Source organism: Lepus europaeus, chromosome 5, assembly GCF_033115175.1.
Source record: "Lepus europaeus isolate LE1 chromosome 5, mLepTim1.pri, whole genome shotgun sequence".
Lineage (NCBI taxonomy): Eukaryota > Metazoa > Chordata > Mammalia > Lagomorpha > Leporidae > Lepus > Lepus europaeus.
In genome coordinates, this window is record NC_084831.1 from 134,973,894 (window position 1) to 134,991,452 (window position 17,559).

General features: G+C 39.3%; 1 protein-coding gene across 2 annotated transcripts in view; it reads right to left on the bottom strand.

Moving 5' to 3' along the window:
• Positions 1 to 806: 806 nt before the first annotated feature.
• The window catches only part of FMO2 (flavin containing dimethylaniline monoxygenase 2), a 32,309-nt gene continuing 15,556 nt past the window's right edge, over positions 807 to 17,559 (bottom strand). The window contains exons 4-9 of one of the 2 annotated variants that reach the window (XM_062193770.1): positions 13,376 to 13,538; positions 11,595 to 11,737; positions 7,443 to 7,642; positions 4,961 to 5,316; positions 2,670 to 2,742; positions 807 to 1,760 (exon numbers count right to left, since the gene is read on the bottom strand). In XM_062193770.1, the coding sequence (XP_062049754.1) occupies positions 1,409 to 1,760; positions 2,670 to 2,742; positions 4,961 to 5,316; positions 7,443 to 7,642; positions 11,595 to 11,737; positions 13,376 to 13,538 (1,287 nt within the window). In that variant the 3' untranslated portion in view covers positions 807 to 1,408. Of the gene's footprint in view, positions 1,761 to 2,669; positions 2,743 to 4,960; positions 5,317 to 7,442; positions 7,643 to 8,601; positions 8,634 to 11,594; positions 11,738 to 13,375; positions 13,539 to 17,559 lie in introns of those variants that run through there. The other variant, XM_062193771.1, reaches the window with a different exon arrangement.

Below are 17,559 nucleotides of genomic sequence, written 5' to 3' on the forward strand. Positions count from 1 at the left end.
CTCTTTCAGGGCCTTGGTCTGGGCTCATGGTGTAGCTTATCTCCCAAAGCACAGTTCATGCAAAGAGCAACTGCGGTCAATGTTCCATGACCAGATGTTTATCCATTATTGTTGCTCAATGTTTATTGACATTGAGTTGCTTGTGTATTGTTTAGACCTGGTTCCAAGAAAAAGATTGTGTCTCCTAACTGATATGCTTCCCTTGATCAGATGACAAAGATTACATATTGTTTGGCATTTTGCCCTGGATGTTTTAAGGCTAGAACTAGATATAAGGCTTAGTTATCACAGTGCCTTTCATTTGCTTAAAGATGCATTTTTCTTCCTTAGTTCTTCTTTTTCCAAATTATCAATGAATATTTTATGTTATTGCAGAGCTATATTTCAGCATAAATTCCTTCATATATATATATATATATATATATATATATATATGATCTAGGAGAAAAATAAGCCCAAAATTATAAATAAAAACAGATCATATTTGCGAGGAGAGCATTTTTTCTGTGTAAAGTTTCTTCAAAAGTAACATGTATATAGTTAAAAATAAAATAGTATATTGATAAATACTTTATCAGTAGTATTTTTGTAAATATGTATCTTATAGGAAAGGTTATGATCTTCAGTTCCGGAGTTCAACAGATCTGCACTCCCATTCCAACTCTATTATAAGACATGTTACCCAACTGTACTGAATCTTAGCTTCATCATCTGTAATATGGTTATAATAGCTATATTTATCTCATAGATTTGTGACAGTTAAATGAAATAATGCATATAACATGCACATGGCACAATGTCTGCTCTATGTGAAGCACTAAATCTATGTATTTATTAACTTACTATTATGGCATATTTATTTTAATTTTTCCAGCAGTGTTTCTGTAAAAATATAAGAAATGTGGCTATTAGTTCAGCTTTCAGTATGAGGCCATAAAAGTCTGTCTGAGCATTGCCATTGTTTCCAAATCCATCTTCTCATTTTTTCCTGCAATATTCTTAAATGATCTCCTACCAAGCAAATGGAGTGCGACCTAATGTCTGACCCTAGTAGGAAGACCACCAGGAAAACTAGGCAGGAGTCTTAAATATTAACCACAAATGTAGTTGTCCAACAGCTTAAGCCAATCACCTTCTTTTTAATTTGTGTAATTCCACTATATTTTCCACATATGTCTTCCATGTCAGGCCTGGCCATCCGATCTACCTGAGCCAGGATAAGAAATTTCATAGCATAATTTTGGTTTGATATAAAGACCCAATTCTGCTAACTCTCCATAATTATTCCATTCATTTGCTCCTCTCAATTCCATAATTTAGGATATAGATTTAAAATTATTTTAATCTTTGTTTTCAAAAGCAGTACTGATTGACAAGATAATAACGCCAAAAGTGTTACGCCAACAGATTAGAACCATTGAAGCTGGAACAAAAAGGCCAGGACTAGAGCAAAAAGGCCCAGGAATTTCAACAAGAAGGAAACAGGGAAGTTAGATGAAGCTTTTAGGGTCCGAGTCTTTAAAGGCTTCAGTATTCTCTGCTTCTGGGTGAAGATGGCATTCCTGGCTCCCTCCCATTGTCCAGGCCCAACCAGGCGATACTGGTAGGAATTGCAGGGCCCGAAATAGAGTTTCACAGCCAGTTTAGGATCTTTGAACAAGAATGAGACTAAGTCTGGCTTTGCACCTATCTCTAAGGCGAGTTCATCCAAGTAGTCGACGTAATTGGTCTGCAGTTTCTGGCTCAGGCTCTCTCCAAACCTTAATGAAGAAAGCAAAAGGGACAGAGTCACAAAATGTTATAAGTTATATAAGAGTCATTGGCTTTCTATAGCTGTTGGGAGAATGCAGGAATGAATGAATGAATTTTGAATGAATTTCTGGTGCAAAGTGTGAGTTTAATCCATTGGGAGTTCTCTGACAGTAGGCCATGAAGTACACGGCTATAACGTCAAGGAAGTTCTAGGAATGTGGTGAAATTGATAACTGAGGATTTGGTAGTTACTAAGGAGCTGCACATCTGCAAGCAAGTCCATGCTAGCCAGCATTGCTGCTAAGATTCATGAGATAATACGTATGAAAGCCTAGCTTGGTGTCTTGCCCAGAGGACATGTTTGATACTTGTTTGTTAAATTACCAAAGTTCCTAGAGGCCTAGCAGGCATACAGTAGATGCCCAATAAATATTAGATGAACCAGAATTTGAACCTGAAATAACCTCTTGCAATGTAAGCCCTCCAGATCAACACCAAAAAGTAAAAGCCTTTGAACCTTCACACCAACCCCTTTCTAATTTATTTTGTTGGAGACCCCCCTGGGCGACTGTCATCTACCACTGTCCCCATCCCATCCTCTCTCTAACCAGACAGTGTGGGTGACTTGAGAAGATGCCGTATCTGACAAGCTCATCATATAAAACCAAAGTGAAATTAAGTCAAGGAAAAATGTTCTGATTTAGCACAGTTCCTATCTGTAAGTAGTTGGTTCTTAAACATGTGAAAGAGTCACCTAGAAGAATATAAAAATGTAAATGTCCAATCTCATCCACAGACATGCTAATTCTCTTGGTCTGGGTAGTTACCCAGAAATCTGTACTTTTGTGAAGGAGCTAGGTGATTCTTGTAAGTAGTCAGATCATGGTATGTAAAGTATGTTTAAAAGGCATTCTTACAGGGCAATTCTGTTTTCATTCCTCTTGATAATGTCTGCCATCATAGTCTCCTTTGAAGGTAAGCTACACAAGCCTAGAAAAGAAAAGCTTGGGTTAAGTGGCAGCTTTGATTTATGATCATTGCTTTGTCTAGTAGTTGGTTCTTAAAACACACTCTGACCATTTAATCTTGTCCTTCCTTGCTATTGAACTCCAGGAGTGCCATCCTTTTAATGTTCTATATGATGCTGCCTGGAGAACACAGCCCGCAGCAAGAACTAACAGGTGAAGAGGACTAAGAATAGAGGCTAGGGCAGGTGACTGTGTCTGAGGACCTTGGAGATCTTTTGCGAAGTGGTTCAGGTTCTGTCCTGAATGTGACCTGCAAATTATGGGAATTTTCTGCACCAAGAGAAAAGATCAGACTTGGTTTTTGGCAAGATACATCTGGCTGATGAATTTAGGAAGACAGGCTCAAGGAAGTTGAGCCTGAAGCTAGGGAAACTACTTAAGGGGCTGCTACAGAGAAATTGGTAAGAGATGAAAACGGCCCAGTGGGGATAGAGAAAATAGATTCATGCAAGAGTTCGTAGTGTGTGTTTATGAATTCCTATCCTGTTCACAAGTGTCCCAGAGCTTCTCCTGCACCTGGCTCATCACCAGATGATTCAGGTCCAGGTAGCTCCAAACTGAACCCACTATTGAAGGCTTCCTGTCTAGGCTTGCATCCTCTCTGTATACTTTCTCTCCATTCACAGCACTGTGTTCCACCCAGTTTCCAATTCCAGAGGTCTGTAAGTCTTCCTTGATCCCTCTCCCTTTCTTTTTCCAACACTGAGCCAATCATTATGTTTTTAACTACTTCTCCCATTTACATCCTCATTTTCACTTTGTCTCTCTGTCCTGGCAGACAGTGATATGATCTTCAATTCATCACAGTCTGGAGATTCATAGAGAAACTGTCTTTAAAGAAAATTTATTTTTTAAACATCTATAAATTATAGTGGACACAATTTAATTTTAACATTTTGTCAATATTATGTTTATATGGATTTCATAATTTTGTATTGTGCTAAGGATAAGATGATTGCTATTCCACTTGGATGTTTTCCTCCATTATGTTGATCTGAAAATGACACCAGTACTGTTTTCTAAAATTTATCTAGTTTATTAGAGCTTATAAAAATAAAAATAAAAATAGACAACTTTCCTTTATGTTTTCTTAAAATAGGTATGTATAATTTTTGACTTTTTAAAAAGCATAATTTTGAGAAACATGATTTGTTTACTGGAAGATTAGTTCATAATCTTTTTATTAGGAATACAGCCCTAAATGTGATGTAGTCAAGTGTCTCCTCTCCATATGCAGATTAACTTTGTTACATGTTAGTGGATCAATTTATTAACTAAAACTGTCACTGATCCCTTTAAAAATGATAGTGTGCTTTAGATGCATGGTTAATGACTCTTTTCCAACCACTTACACACCCTAAACTCCTGTTCTTATGTTGAGGTTCATCAGTAATTAAGTAATTACTGTTGCTGTGAGTATCCAATTATCAACCCAATGCAAATATCTGCCCATTCACCTGAGTTGAAAAAAGACCATAATGAGATAGAGACTGAGTCTCTCAGATTCAATGGAGAGAGAAAGAAAAACCAAAATTAGTAAGAGAATTCTGATGACAGAGAGAGGGAATCTTCCATTTGTTGGTTCACTTTCCAAATGTTCCACAACAGCTGGATCTGGGCCAGGCCAAATCAAGAAGCCAGGATTTCAATACAGGTTTCCCATGTGAATGGTAGGGACCCAAGTACTGGAGCCTTCCTTGCTGCCTCCTGCCTACACATCAGCAGGAAACTGGAATTAGAAGTGGAGGCAGGACTTGGACCCAGACACTCCAGTATGGGATACAGGAGTCCCAAGTGCTGTCTTAACAGCTGCACCAAACACATGACCTTGAGGGATTTATAAACATTAAATAGGTATAAATGGAGGGAGGCGTAAATAGTTTCCTCCTTAACTTGATCTCTCTGACTCAAAGAAAGGATAATATGACTTAAATTTATGCCAATTGAAATTCTCTGAACTGTCTACTATTTTAAAGGGGAGATGGTGGTTATTTGTTATTATTGTGCCCCTATATTTGTTATTCTTCAAATTTCCCACCAACACTTTAGGTTGTTAATCTTGTGAGGGCAGTCAACATTGTCAGCCTTCTTATTGCAACTTTTGTGTCTAAATTATTTATTGAGTAAACTCCACCAGGTCTGAAACCCTCAGCCACCCATCCATGTGCCCACTCATTTACCTTTGAAAACTCTTGTTGCCCAACGAGCTTGAAGTTCCACAGTTGGGAAAATGGAACCTAGGGGCTGGATGAGACCAAGGCATGCAAGGGTTGACTTCTCCAGTTGAGGAGGGAACATGTATTTGTACAGTGAGACCATATTATCCTGTGTTTTAACAAGTGACTCTTCAAGGAAAGGAAAAGCAAATGTGTATCCTGTTGCAAAGACAATGACATCAATGTCTTCCTCCACTGTGCCATCCTCAAAGATGGCAGCACTTTCTGTGAGCTCTTTCACTCTTCGTTTCACCTTGATGGCTCCATACAGAATACGACTTGGAAGGTCATCATTTAATACAGGTTCTTTCATAAGATACCTGAGACACATAGAAAAAAACACTCAGAAGCATTCTTTACTGAGGAATCTTCAACTCTCTTGACTTTTTTGGTGGCTATGCAAATAAAGGGTTTTACCAAATATCCCTAAAACTAACCGGACTAGCTGGTCTGTCCTAACCTTTATTAACTGGCTTCCTTCTCATGTTATAATTATGTCCCTTCAATCCATATGAGAAAACATGTAGATGATATAAGTCAAAAACATTTAAATAAAGAAGATTCCCTGCAGGCTTAGACAAAATGCCAATGTCTGTGGTTAATGTTTAGTATTCTGGTGGTAGTAGCTATCTCACATGTGATTCAATCATTTTTTAGGCCATATAGCTTTAACTATTCTGTTTATCTCTATCAGATCATAAGTAAGGAAGAGGAAAAATGTTAAATTTCCATTAGTTTTATAACTTATTAAGAAATTAGTGTGAAAATAATGTATAAAGTTAGGTCTGGTGACATCTGTTGACCCCACATATTCATGGTGTCTCTGGCATAGCATGTTGATGGAACAAAGTCTGCTTGAAGTCTGTTTGTTTTGCTGGAGTTTTTTTTTTTTTAATTGGTAGATTTTAGAACCATTTTATCTTTTTTAAAGTGAGACAATTCATGGTGTATGTATCAGATCTCAGAATAGAACAGTTGCTTGGCATTTGTTTAAATGTTGTAAAGACCACTTTTTATTTTTTAAAGGGAAGGAGTCTGTTATCAACTCAAGAAAAATAAGGATCTCTAACGGTTGGTTGTGCTTACAATATCAGTGATGTATAACTTAAAGACAACAATGATTTGTTTTGCCACAAAGAAAGGAATATGTTCTCAAAAGCTCCCCAAAGGAAGAACCCTCATAGTATATAGAATAAGCAAAGCTTTGCTTATCAGATTGAGAACTATGTGTTTCCTTCCAAACTCCTCTGAAAGAAAGGGTTCCCACCACACCCCTATGGAAGCAGCCTCCCCAGTGTTGGGCAACTCTAGATATCCTGGTTCTGCTTTCTGGAGCAGATTACAATACTTCTACTTCACCTATTTGGGTATTTTTGGGGAGGGGAATATGGAACAAATTTGGGACTGAAACTCTAGGATCTATGGGATATGAATACTTTTGGGTTATAGCTCTGAACTACCCTGTTGGTAATTTTAATCTTTGTAAAGAGAAGCAACTTCGGGGCTGGCACTGTGGCATTGAGGGTAAAGCTGCCTTCTTTAGTGCCAGCATTCCATATGGATGCTGGTTTGAGTCCTAGCTGCCTCACTTCAGATCCAGCTCTCTGCTGTGGCCTGGGAAAAGCAGTAGAGGATGACCCAAATATTTGGGCCCCTGAACCCATGTGGGAAACCTAGAAGAAGCTCCTGGCTCCTGGCTTTGGATTGGCCCAGCTCTGGCTGTTGCCATTTGGGTAGTAAACCAGCAGATGGAAGACTTTCTCTTTTTCTCTCTCTTTCTCTCTCTCTCTCTCTGCCTCTGTCTCCCTGTAACTCTTTCAAATAAATAAATACATCTTAAAAAAGAGAGAAGCAACTTTAGACAACCTTGCTTACTAATAAATTGATAAAAGAAAATCCTGAGCTGTCCTAAAATTATTTATAAAGGCCAGAAATTGGAGAGAACTGTAAACCACTAATCAGTAAACTGCTATGGACTGAAGACAACAAATGACTGTTTCACATTCCTGAATGTGCGTTGAAACCTTGACTTACAAACCTCTGGTGGCTGATCCACAAGTGCCACTATTTCCTGCTCACCTACAAGCTTTCACCATTAACCTGAAGCGATTTAGGCGGACAGTATTCTTATGAACAGTCTACCTATCCTCAAACTTTCCCATCTTATCCAACATATCTATATCTATAGCCAATATACATGATTCATGCTTTCTTTCCCCAAATTTTCATTGTAAAAATGCTCTTGGCTTTTAGGTCCAATGGACAGATTTCTAACTGTTGACTAGCCTTGATGCTAGGAGTTGCACAACTTGTCCCAGGATCTGTTCATTTTCTGTCTAGCATTTGGAACAGCACAATGAACCCTTTCATTTCAGAAAGCAGAAGGTTAAACAGAGTACACCATAAGAAAAAAAGAGTACACCATAAGAAAGAAAAGTAACTCTACTTGTTTTCAGGTGCAAGACCATAATTTTCATGGTTGAACCACCGATTCATCTGTTGTTCCATCATCCATTTTACAATCATTCGCGGCAGAACATTTCGGAGCATTGAGCTAAACCTAGTGTGGAACACCATGTCCCAAGGATAGCCATCTTCAGAGATACGGCTCATGACCCAGGTACCTTTTCTGGTGCTGATATATACCTGGTAAGCAAAAAGGAATGCAGTGTCAATTAGGGTGATGTCCCCTTTGGGAGGAAGCCACTGTATAGGGGATATATGATGTGTGGCATGAGAACTTATGAAGGTTATGTTTTATTTATTTATTTGAAATTTATTTATTTGAGAGAGAGATAGAGAAAGTTTAGTTTTTCCCCCTCCCACAACATCGGGGGGTATGTAACAACCAAGGTCACGGAAATCTGTTTTAAAGATGTTTGATCTCAGAGTGAAGTGTCTCCTAGTTTTAGTGCTCTCTAGCAACTTCATCATAAAAGGAGGTATCCATTGGCATTTATACTGGTTTAGAAATACTGAAACAAATTCTTGAGACTTCATGGAGACAAGAAAAAAAGATCTTTGGACTAATACTAATTGTAAAATCCATGAGTCTTCACACATTTCCAGGTGTGGTGTGTTGCCCTTTAAGAGAAAATGTATTCTCCCCTCCTTTTACATTGTCTGCCCACTCCAAGTTACTTTTATAGCATAAATGAATAACTATTATGCTTGGAAATATATGATTATGGCTGAAAGACTCTATAGACGTCCATATAGGCTTATATTCCTGGAAGGGGAATAACAAGAGAAGTCATCTTCCTTCCATACTATAAGCTTAGACTGCAATTTGCTTTTTCTTCAAATCTACCTCTGAGTTTCCTCTAGGATATACCATTCTTGTCAACTAACTTTTGCCATTTGGGAGACATGAAGTTAAGTCTCTTTTCAAGCAAATATTTTGCTTTATTCATTATTACTCCCCCTTCATCCAAGTGTGTTTGAACAGCTTTCTCAAATTTTTATATAGCATCCTATGAATTCTATTGTTTGAGGCTGCCTTTTTCAACACATAAGATTAATTTACAAGGAAACTGACTTCAGAATTTAAGATCATGGACTCTGGACCCAGACATCCTGGGTTTAAATCCCAGCCTCATACTTACCTCAGTGTTGCCTTTGATGACTTACTTCAACCACTTTGTGCCTCAATATCTTTCTCCATGAAGTGGGCCTACAACAGTATCTACTTCATGGCATTTTTGTATAGATTAAGTAATATGATATTTGTAAAGTCCTTAAAACAAATGGAAGACACGGCTAGCTGTTATTATTTTGTAAATCTAGGCTGTGGGAGGAAGGGGGAGAGTTACATACAATGCCTCATGTCTGGAGCAAGCCACAGTTAGGATACAGATTTTGGGGGAGGAACCTCAATCTTCAGCCTATCAACTGGCACTGACATAACAGAGGCACTTGCTTATTCTTGTGCAGTGATCTGCTTCCACCCTGATTTCTCCAGTTGCTCCTAGGCAGGTTGATCAGTACTTTGAGTATGTATTTGATAAAGAGCTTAAATATTCCCCTTGATGTCTCTTTCCTTGACTGACTGTTCCCCTTGCTTCCATCAGATCAGTCCATGTTTCAAAATGCAAGCTGAGCCGATGTTATTTACTCTCTTTCTGTGTGGTCCTCCCTGCAGCCAGGGACCTTAGCCTATATAATTCTGCTAGTGGCGAGAGTGTGATACACCTGAGGTGCATGCTTCAAGCCAAGGGCCAGAGATGTGGTGTTTGGTGGGAAGTGTGTGGATCACCTGGCACCAGGACTTAGTGTAATAATATCTTGAATGATGCTTTTGGGCTGAGACAGAGGGTGCCATAGCTTTATGAAAGTGAACTTCCTTTAATACCGCAGAGAGTAGTCAAGATCTGGGTGAATTTGGGTTTTGAAGATGTTCCAGTTTCTTCCTTTATGTGCTAGCTACTGTAATGTCTCTGGAAGTCTTCCTTTTTTAAAGATTTATTTATTTATTTGAAAGTTGGAATTACAGAGAGAGGAAGAGACAGACAGGAGATCTTCTATCTGCTGGATCACTCCCCAAATGGCCACCACTACCAGGGCTGAGCCAGGCCAAAGCCAGGAGCCAGGAGTTTCATCTGGGTCTCCCTTGTGAGTGCAGGGGCCCAACGACTTGGGGTGTGTTTTACTGCTTTATCAGGTGCATTGGTGGGGAGCTGGGTTGGAAGTGGAGCAGCTGAGACTCGAACTGGAACTCATATGAGTTGCTTGCACTGCAGATAGTGGCTTCACCTGCCACAGTGCCAACCCCCTGTGGTAAGTCGTCTTACAGAGGATTTGAGACTAAAGTAGCCTATGTAAGAGGTTTTATTGCAATTACAGATTACATTATACTTTTATTACAATATTAGATATATTATAACCTATAATATAATTATACTGTAATTTCTCTTATGAATCTAAGAAGTGCTGAAGAGACACTTCATACAAAGATTGTTTAAGGAGCTGTAAGGCACACAAAGTTGACCAGGCAGTTTCTTGACATTGAGGAAGTTTTTTGCATGATCAGACCCACTTAAAGTGGCTCTTGCAACCCAAGATTTGATATCTTTGGAACATCTGTCCTAAGTGAAAACCACGGATCTGACAGCATCGAGGGGTCTAGGATGGCTCTTCTCTTAGTTCAGCTTTTATCTCCTGCCCCATCACGTTACCTTTCCCAAGCTTTGCTGGTATTCCCAGTGTGAAGGAGACGAGAGCTGGTGGCTCTCAATCCTCCCACTCTGCCCTGAGCTTCTGAGGTGACTGCATCATCACTCATTCTTCACACGGAAGTTGGTCTTAAATCTTTGCAGAGTGAAAAGTGGCTTCCCTTCAGAGAAAATATGAAGACTTCTAAAGTCTAATAAATCTCTTTTTGGTGTGAGTGACCTTCTCTGTCCCCAGGCTGACACTGATATTGACTGGTAGATGGGTCTGACAGATTCCAATGCAACCCCTTTATTAACCTGCTTGGGGGCATATTTGTTTATCATGTTTGCAGCTGGGCATCTCGAGTCCTGAAAGTGTAAGACTGAGGGCAAGAAGGTTTTGCTTATTCTGGTCATGGCCATATAAGTCTGTGTAGACAAAGGCACCAGAATGAAGAGGCTAGTGTGAGGATGATAGGGCTCCTGGTTCAGGTGTTATTGAGAGAGAATCCTCTGGGAGAGGGCCCAAAACTGTTACTCAGTCTTGGCCTAATGTATATCCTTCCAGAAGGGAGTTATTTTCTGTCATTCCCAACCATCTTTATCAGCATTATCTATGTTTTAAAATATTTTTGATTATTAGTTTACATTTATTTGAAAGGCAGTCACGCAGTCACAGAGAGATGGAAGAAGAGAAAGAGCGAGAGGGAGACAGATATTGGGATTTCTGATCTGCTGGGTCATTTCCTAAGTGCCCACAACAGTGAGGGCTGGACAAGGTCAAAGCTGGGAGCTGGGAACTCAACCCAGGTCTCTCATATGAGTGGCTGAGACCTAAGTACTTGAGCCATCACCTTCTGCCTCCTAGGGTGTTGATTAGCAGGAAGCTAGAGTCAGGAGTGAAACCAAAACTTGAACCCAGGCACTGTGATATGGGATGTGGGTGAATCTGAAAAGGTGCAAAGACAACAGTCCTTGGACGGTCTCATGAAACACCTAATCAGCTATGGTTTTGGTTGGAAGTCTTATTATCGATTTACTCTTTATTTTGTGGATACTATGGACATCGTATTATCTATAATTCACATATATTCAAATATACTCTAAAGTTTTAAAAAGAACCTTCCAAATATGAACAGGTCAACATCTTGTTAAGTCCCCTGGGTAGAAATAGTCTCTTGGAATGAAAAACACCTGACTGAGACTGCCCATTTGAAAAATAGTTCAGAGAACAGAAATGACTCACTCTAGGGTACATGGCACATTGGAGGTGGAGCTGGGAGGTGAACTCTGGCTTCTTGCCGTCCAGATTTTTCTATGATACCACATGGGACAACCAACTAATGGATTAATGAATAAAGGAGCCTTGGTTACACAGCTGGGGTTCTGTGCTGTGCTCTTTATATTTCCTCTCCCTCATAGTACTGGGTAAGCAGAAAGCACCACACCTGAGCAGCCTTCTTACTCAGCTCAACGGCGATATCTGAGGCCGAGTTTCCTATTCCAATCACCAAGATGCGTTTCCCTTCAAGTCCAGCTGGATGTTTGTATTGGCGGCTATGGAAATATTGACCTTTGAACTTCTCGATACCTTCAGGGGGAAGCAGAGAGAAGGCAGTGAACTTCTGAGTAAACAATTATGTCAAGTTAATTGCAACAAAACTTGCACTGTCAGCTTTTCTTTTCTGAGGTCAATCACTTGATTTACTTCTTTCCTTCCACAGGAGTTGCAAAAGCAAGGCCAATCAGCAAAATCAAAGAATAAGGCACATTTAGAAACATTAGGTACCAAGTGTATAGTACAGAACCAAAGGACTTGGCTTCAGAGGCTGCAGCTTGTATATTTGTCATGGGTAGAGTAGACTCAGGACTATGTGCTAGCCTCTTGAATGTTTGCTGTTGATTTTTAAAATGAATTATTAATACAGTAGATTCTCAGAGTCCTAGCAAATGCATAATTACTACAACACAATTCTTATAAATGCTATCATTAATATATTAATATTAAGAGAACAGATTCAATGTAGCTCAAAGACACTTCTAAGAATATAATGATACTTATCTCATTTTTTAGTTTTGAGATAATATTTTAATTTACATTATGCTCAAAGGCTTACTGCTCCACTAAATACATAGCAGATAGTTAAAAATATTTCTTAAGCACATTAAAAAGTTCTAATATTGTAATCCTATACTAATTGGAAATCATATTGTTTGCTAGCAAAAACAAACAAAATGAAAATAAACTATAATCCAAGCATATAGAAATTATGTTTCCATAAATCAGTAACCTCCTGGTGGTTAATTGCAGAACAGCCTACTAATTACTACTTACTTCCCAGAAACACCTACTTTATTAAAGTCTGCCTTCAATGGTAGAGTTACTTGAAAGAACCTTTGGATCATTTGTTCTCAAAACGTGGTCCCTCATCCAGTAACATCAGCATCACTTGGGAAGCTATAACAAATGCAAATCCTCAGCCTCACACCAGACTCACTGAATCAGAAATGGGGAGCAGGGGGCAGCAATTTGTCTTTGGAAAATCATCCAGATGGTTCTGCTTGGGAGGCATTGCTTTGAATCAGGAGGTCTCAGTTCTGCCTATTAAAATCGCCTGAGCAAGCTTCAATTGACCCAGCCCTTCCCCATAGCATTTTAATCTTTGCAGATGGGCCCCAGGCACCATGATTTAGAAGATCCACAGGAGATTGTAATGAACAGCCGAGCTGGTGAGCCACTGTACTAGATGTTTCCCGAGGGCCACAGGAAGGAAGCGTGCTCTTTGAGGGAAAGCCAGGGGGCATTAGGACAGATGGCTCTGCCCTCATCGCTGTTTGGTGGAAGTTTTTATTTCCAGGGATCCACCCTATTTCTATGGACATGGCTCTTTGGAAAAGGATCCAAACACAGGACAAAGTCACAGGTGTCTGGCTGGATAGAAAAAGGCCCAGGTAAGCATACAGCTAAAGAACCTATTAAGATAAGAGTGTTACGAGGTTCTGGGGAAGACTAAGTGACTTTGGTGGAAGTACGCTGAGCTTTCTGTGTAGCAAAGACCTAACTAGGTCACAAGAAACCAATATGGCACTTTGTGTCTTTCATCTTTTCAGCTCTTTCCCAATCTCAGCATTAGGCTCCATCAGAGTAGTGAGTCCTGCCTGTCAATACAATTGGATAGAAATTACCTAAAATCTGTTCCAGAAAGCTGGAGCTGTCCTCAGGCCTCACCTGGAAATGACTTCAGTGGGATGTTAGGTAGGATGTGGTGGCCACTGCAGACCATGACTGCATCAAAGACAGCACTCTGCTCCTTGCTGTTGCTCTGAGTAACAACCTCCCACTGGCCGGAAGATGCAAAATCTGGGCGTTTTTTCACACTAATGACAGTGGTCTTGAAAAACACAAAGAAGTCATCATTGAGAGTTACTCTGGGATTGCATGGGCCGTGTCCAGGGCTCTGTCCAGTGGTGGGTAGAATGTCATCTGTGACTCCATTTGAGACCATTTCAGGTCATGCAGACAAAAACTGCTAAGTGTGCCCTTATTTGCAGCTGCCTAAGGACATGACATTTTGGGCTAAATGTCTATTTAGCAGTGGAAAATCTTGTATCAAGGATATCAAGTACTGAATAAGGACTTTGAAAGAGAAAAGAAATTAGATGCAAAACCTGCCCAAGAGCACAAAACACACACTAACCTCTTAAATGATAAAACAGCATTTGTCAAGAACCTCTATGTGTCCACTTCTGTGTGGACTTTATTAAGAGAAGACATTTCATGTGAAGCACTTGTCTGAGTGCCTGGCATATTGATAGACCTCCAGTGAATAGTAGTTATTTACATTTTATTACGGGGAGACATACAGGGCTCCTATTCACTGGTTTATTCTCCAAATGCTTGTTCCCAGAGCTGGGAGCCCAAAACTTAATCCAGGTCTGCAACCTCGGTGGCAGGGACCTGAGCCATCTCCTGCTGCCCCCAAATCTGCAATGGCAGAAAGCTGGAAATAGGAGTTAAGATGTGGAAATCAAATGAAAGCACTCTGATATAGGACAAGGGCTTCTAAACTTCTAAGCAAAATTATTTTTAAAGCAATGCAGTTAATTATCTCATTTGATCACATACATGACTGATTCATTGATTCATATATATATTTTTTTGACAGGCAAAGTTAGACAGTGAAAGAGAGAGACAGAAAGGTCTTCCTTTTTCCATTGGTTCACCCCCTAAGTGGCCACTACGGCCGGAGTGCTGTGGTAATCCGAAACCAGGAGCCAGGTGCTTTCTCCTGGTCTCCCATACAGGTGCAAGGCCCAAGAACCTGGGCCATCCTCCACTGCACTCCTGGGCCACAGCAGAGAGCTGGACTGGAAGAGGAGCAACCAGGACAGAATCCGGCGTCCCAACCAGGACTAGAACCTGGGGTGCTGGCACTGCATTCAGAGAATTAGCCTAGTGAGCCACATTGCCAGCCCGATTAATATATATATATATATATCTATATATAGGTATATATATTTAAATAACTCACTGTCTGGAAGTCTGAGTCTCCTATAACTAGTTTTGCAAATTTTCAGATATTTTAAAAATTCCTGGATTATTGATTTTTGAAATTCTCTCATTTCCAAAATGTAAGTGGGGATATTAGTAGAAAGCTTGTAACAGGGATTTAAAATATCTGGGCAATTTCTGAGAGTAGAGATTTTCCACTTGTAAGAAGTATACTCATACTGAGGAGCTGCAAATCTGTGCTTCTCAAAGTATGCTCAGAGGACAAACACCTTTAGCATCACCCAAGAGCTTTTTAAAATCACAGTATCAATGACTGCAAATGGACTAAATTCTCCAGTTAAAAGATACAGAATCACTGAATGGATTAAAAAACAAGACTCATCTATTTGTTGCCTAGAAGAAACATACCTCATCAACAAAGATATATGCAGACTGAAAGTGAAAAGATGGAAAACAAGATTCCATGCTAACAGAAAGCAAAAAAGAGCAGGGATAGCCTTCCTAATATCAGAAAAAAATAGACTTTAACACAAAAACTATTAAAAGAGATGAAGAAGGGAACTATGTAATGATTAAGGGATCAACTCAACAGGAAGATGGGTCTATAATAAAGGTATATGCACCTAATGCCAGGGCACCTGAATATTTAAAAGAAATGTTAATGGCTCTAAAGGGAGATATAGACTCCAATACAATAGTAACAGGGTACTTCAACAACCCACTTTCAGCAATGATAGATCAACTAGACAGAAAACCAGCAAAAATAACAGAGCTAAATGACACCATGGACCAAATGGACATACCTGATATCTATAGAACTTTTCATCCCACACTTGCTTCTGAATACACATTTTTTTTTCCTCAGTGCATGGAACTTTCTCTAGGATAGATCATATGCTAGGACATAAAGCAAGTCTCAGCAAATTAAAAAAAAACATCAAAATTATGCCATGCATCTTTTCTGATTGCAATAGAATGAAGCTGAAAACTAACAACTAAAGAATCTCTAGAGCATATGAAAACTCATGGAGACTGAACAACATGCTCCCAAATGAACAGTGGGACATAGAAGAAATCAAAAGAGAAATCAAAAAATTTTTGGAAATGAATGAAGATGACAATATAACATATTAAAACTTATGGGATACATAAGTTGTACATGTACCTTGTATAATCTGGGACATGCTCAATTGGACTTGCCCCAAATTGTGGAGTTAGAAATGTGCCAGGGGATTCTAATACAATCCCATCAAGGTGGCATGTACCAATGCCATCTCACTAGTCCAAGTGATCAATTTCAGTTCACAATTGATCACACTGATAGGTCTAAGAGTCAAAGGGATCACACAAACAAGACTAGTGTCTGCTAATACTAACTGATAGAATTGAAAGGAGAGAATGATCCAGCATGGGAAGCGGGACACACAGCAGACTCATAGAATGGCAGATGTCCTAAATAGCAGTCTGGCCTCAGAATCAGCCCTTAAGGCATTCGGATATGGCTGAAGAGCCATGAGAGTATTTCAGGCATGGAAAGCCAAGACACTCTGGCCAAAAAAAAAAAAAAGGACCTAAATGAAAGATCTCTGCGAGTGAGATCCCAGTAGAAAGAACGGGGCCATCAAAGAAGGAGGTAACTTTCTCTGAAGGGAGGAGAGAACTTCCACTTTGACTATGATCTTGTCTGAATGAGATCAAAGTTGGCGAACTCAAAAGGCTTCCATAGCCTTGGTGACTCATGACTAGAGCCTAGGGAGATTACTGATGCCATAAACAAGAGTGTCAAATTGTTAAGTCAACAACAGGAGTCACTGTGTACTTACTCCTCATGTGGGAATCTCTGCCTTAATGTGTTGTCCACTGTGAAGTAATGCTATAACTAGTACTGAAACAGTATTTTACACTTTGTGTCCTGTGTGGGTGCAAACTGATGAAATCTTTACTTACTATATACTAAATCGATCTTCTGTATATAAAGATAATTGAAAATGAATCTTGATGACTTATGGGATACAGCAAAAGCAATAAGAGGAAAGTTTATAGCAACTGGTGCTTACATCAAGAAACTGGAAAGGCATCAAATAAAGAAGCTATCAATGCATTTCAAGGACATAGAAGAACAACAACAAACCAAAACCAAAATTAGTAGGAGAAAAGAAATAACTAAAATTAGAGAAGAAATGCACAAATTTGAAACCCAATACAAAGGATCAATGAAATGAACAGCTGTTTTTTTGAAAAAATAAACAAAATTGATAAACCATTGGCCCAACTAACCAAAAAAAGAGGGAGAAGACCCAAATGAATAAAATCAGAGGTGAAAAAGAAATGTAACAACAGATAACACAGAAATAAAAGAGTCATCAGGAATTAGTACAAAGGGTTGTATGCCAACAAATCAGAAACCTAGATGAAATGGGTAGATTCTTGGACACAAACCACCTACCAAAAATGAGCCATGAAGACATAGAAAACCTGAACACACCAATAACATAGACAGAGATTGAATCAGCAATAAAGACCCAATGACAAAGAAAAGCCCAGGACAAGATGGCTTTACTGCTAATTTCTACCAGACATTTAATGAAGAACTAACTCCAATTCTTCTTAAGCTATTCAAAGCAATTTAAAAGGAGGGAATCCTATCAAACTCCTTCTATGAGGCCAGCGTCACCTTAATTCCTAAACCAGAAAAGAGATACAGTAGAAAAAGGGAACTAGAGACCAATTTCCCTGATGAACATAGACACATAATCACTCAACAAAATGCTAACTAATTGAATCCAACAACACATTAGAAAGATCATTCACCTGGACCAAGTGGGATTTATCTCTGATATGCAGAGATTGTTCAACATTCACAAATCAATCAATGTGATACAACATATTAACAAACTGAA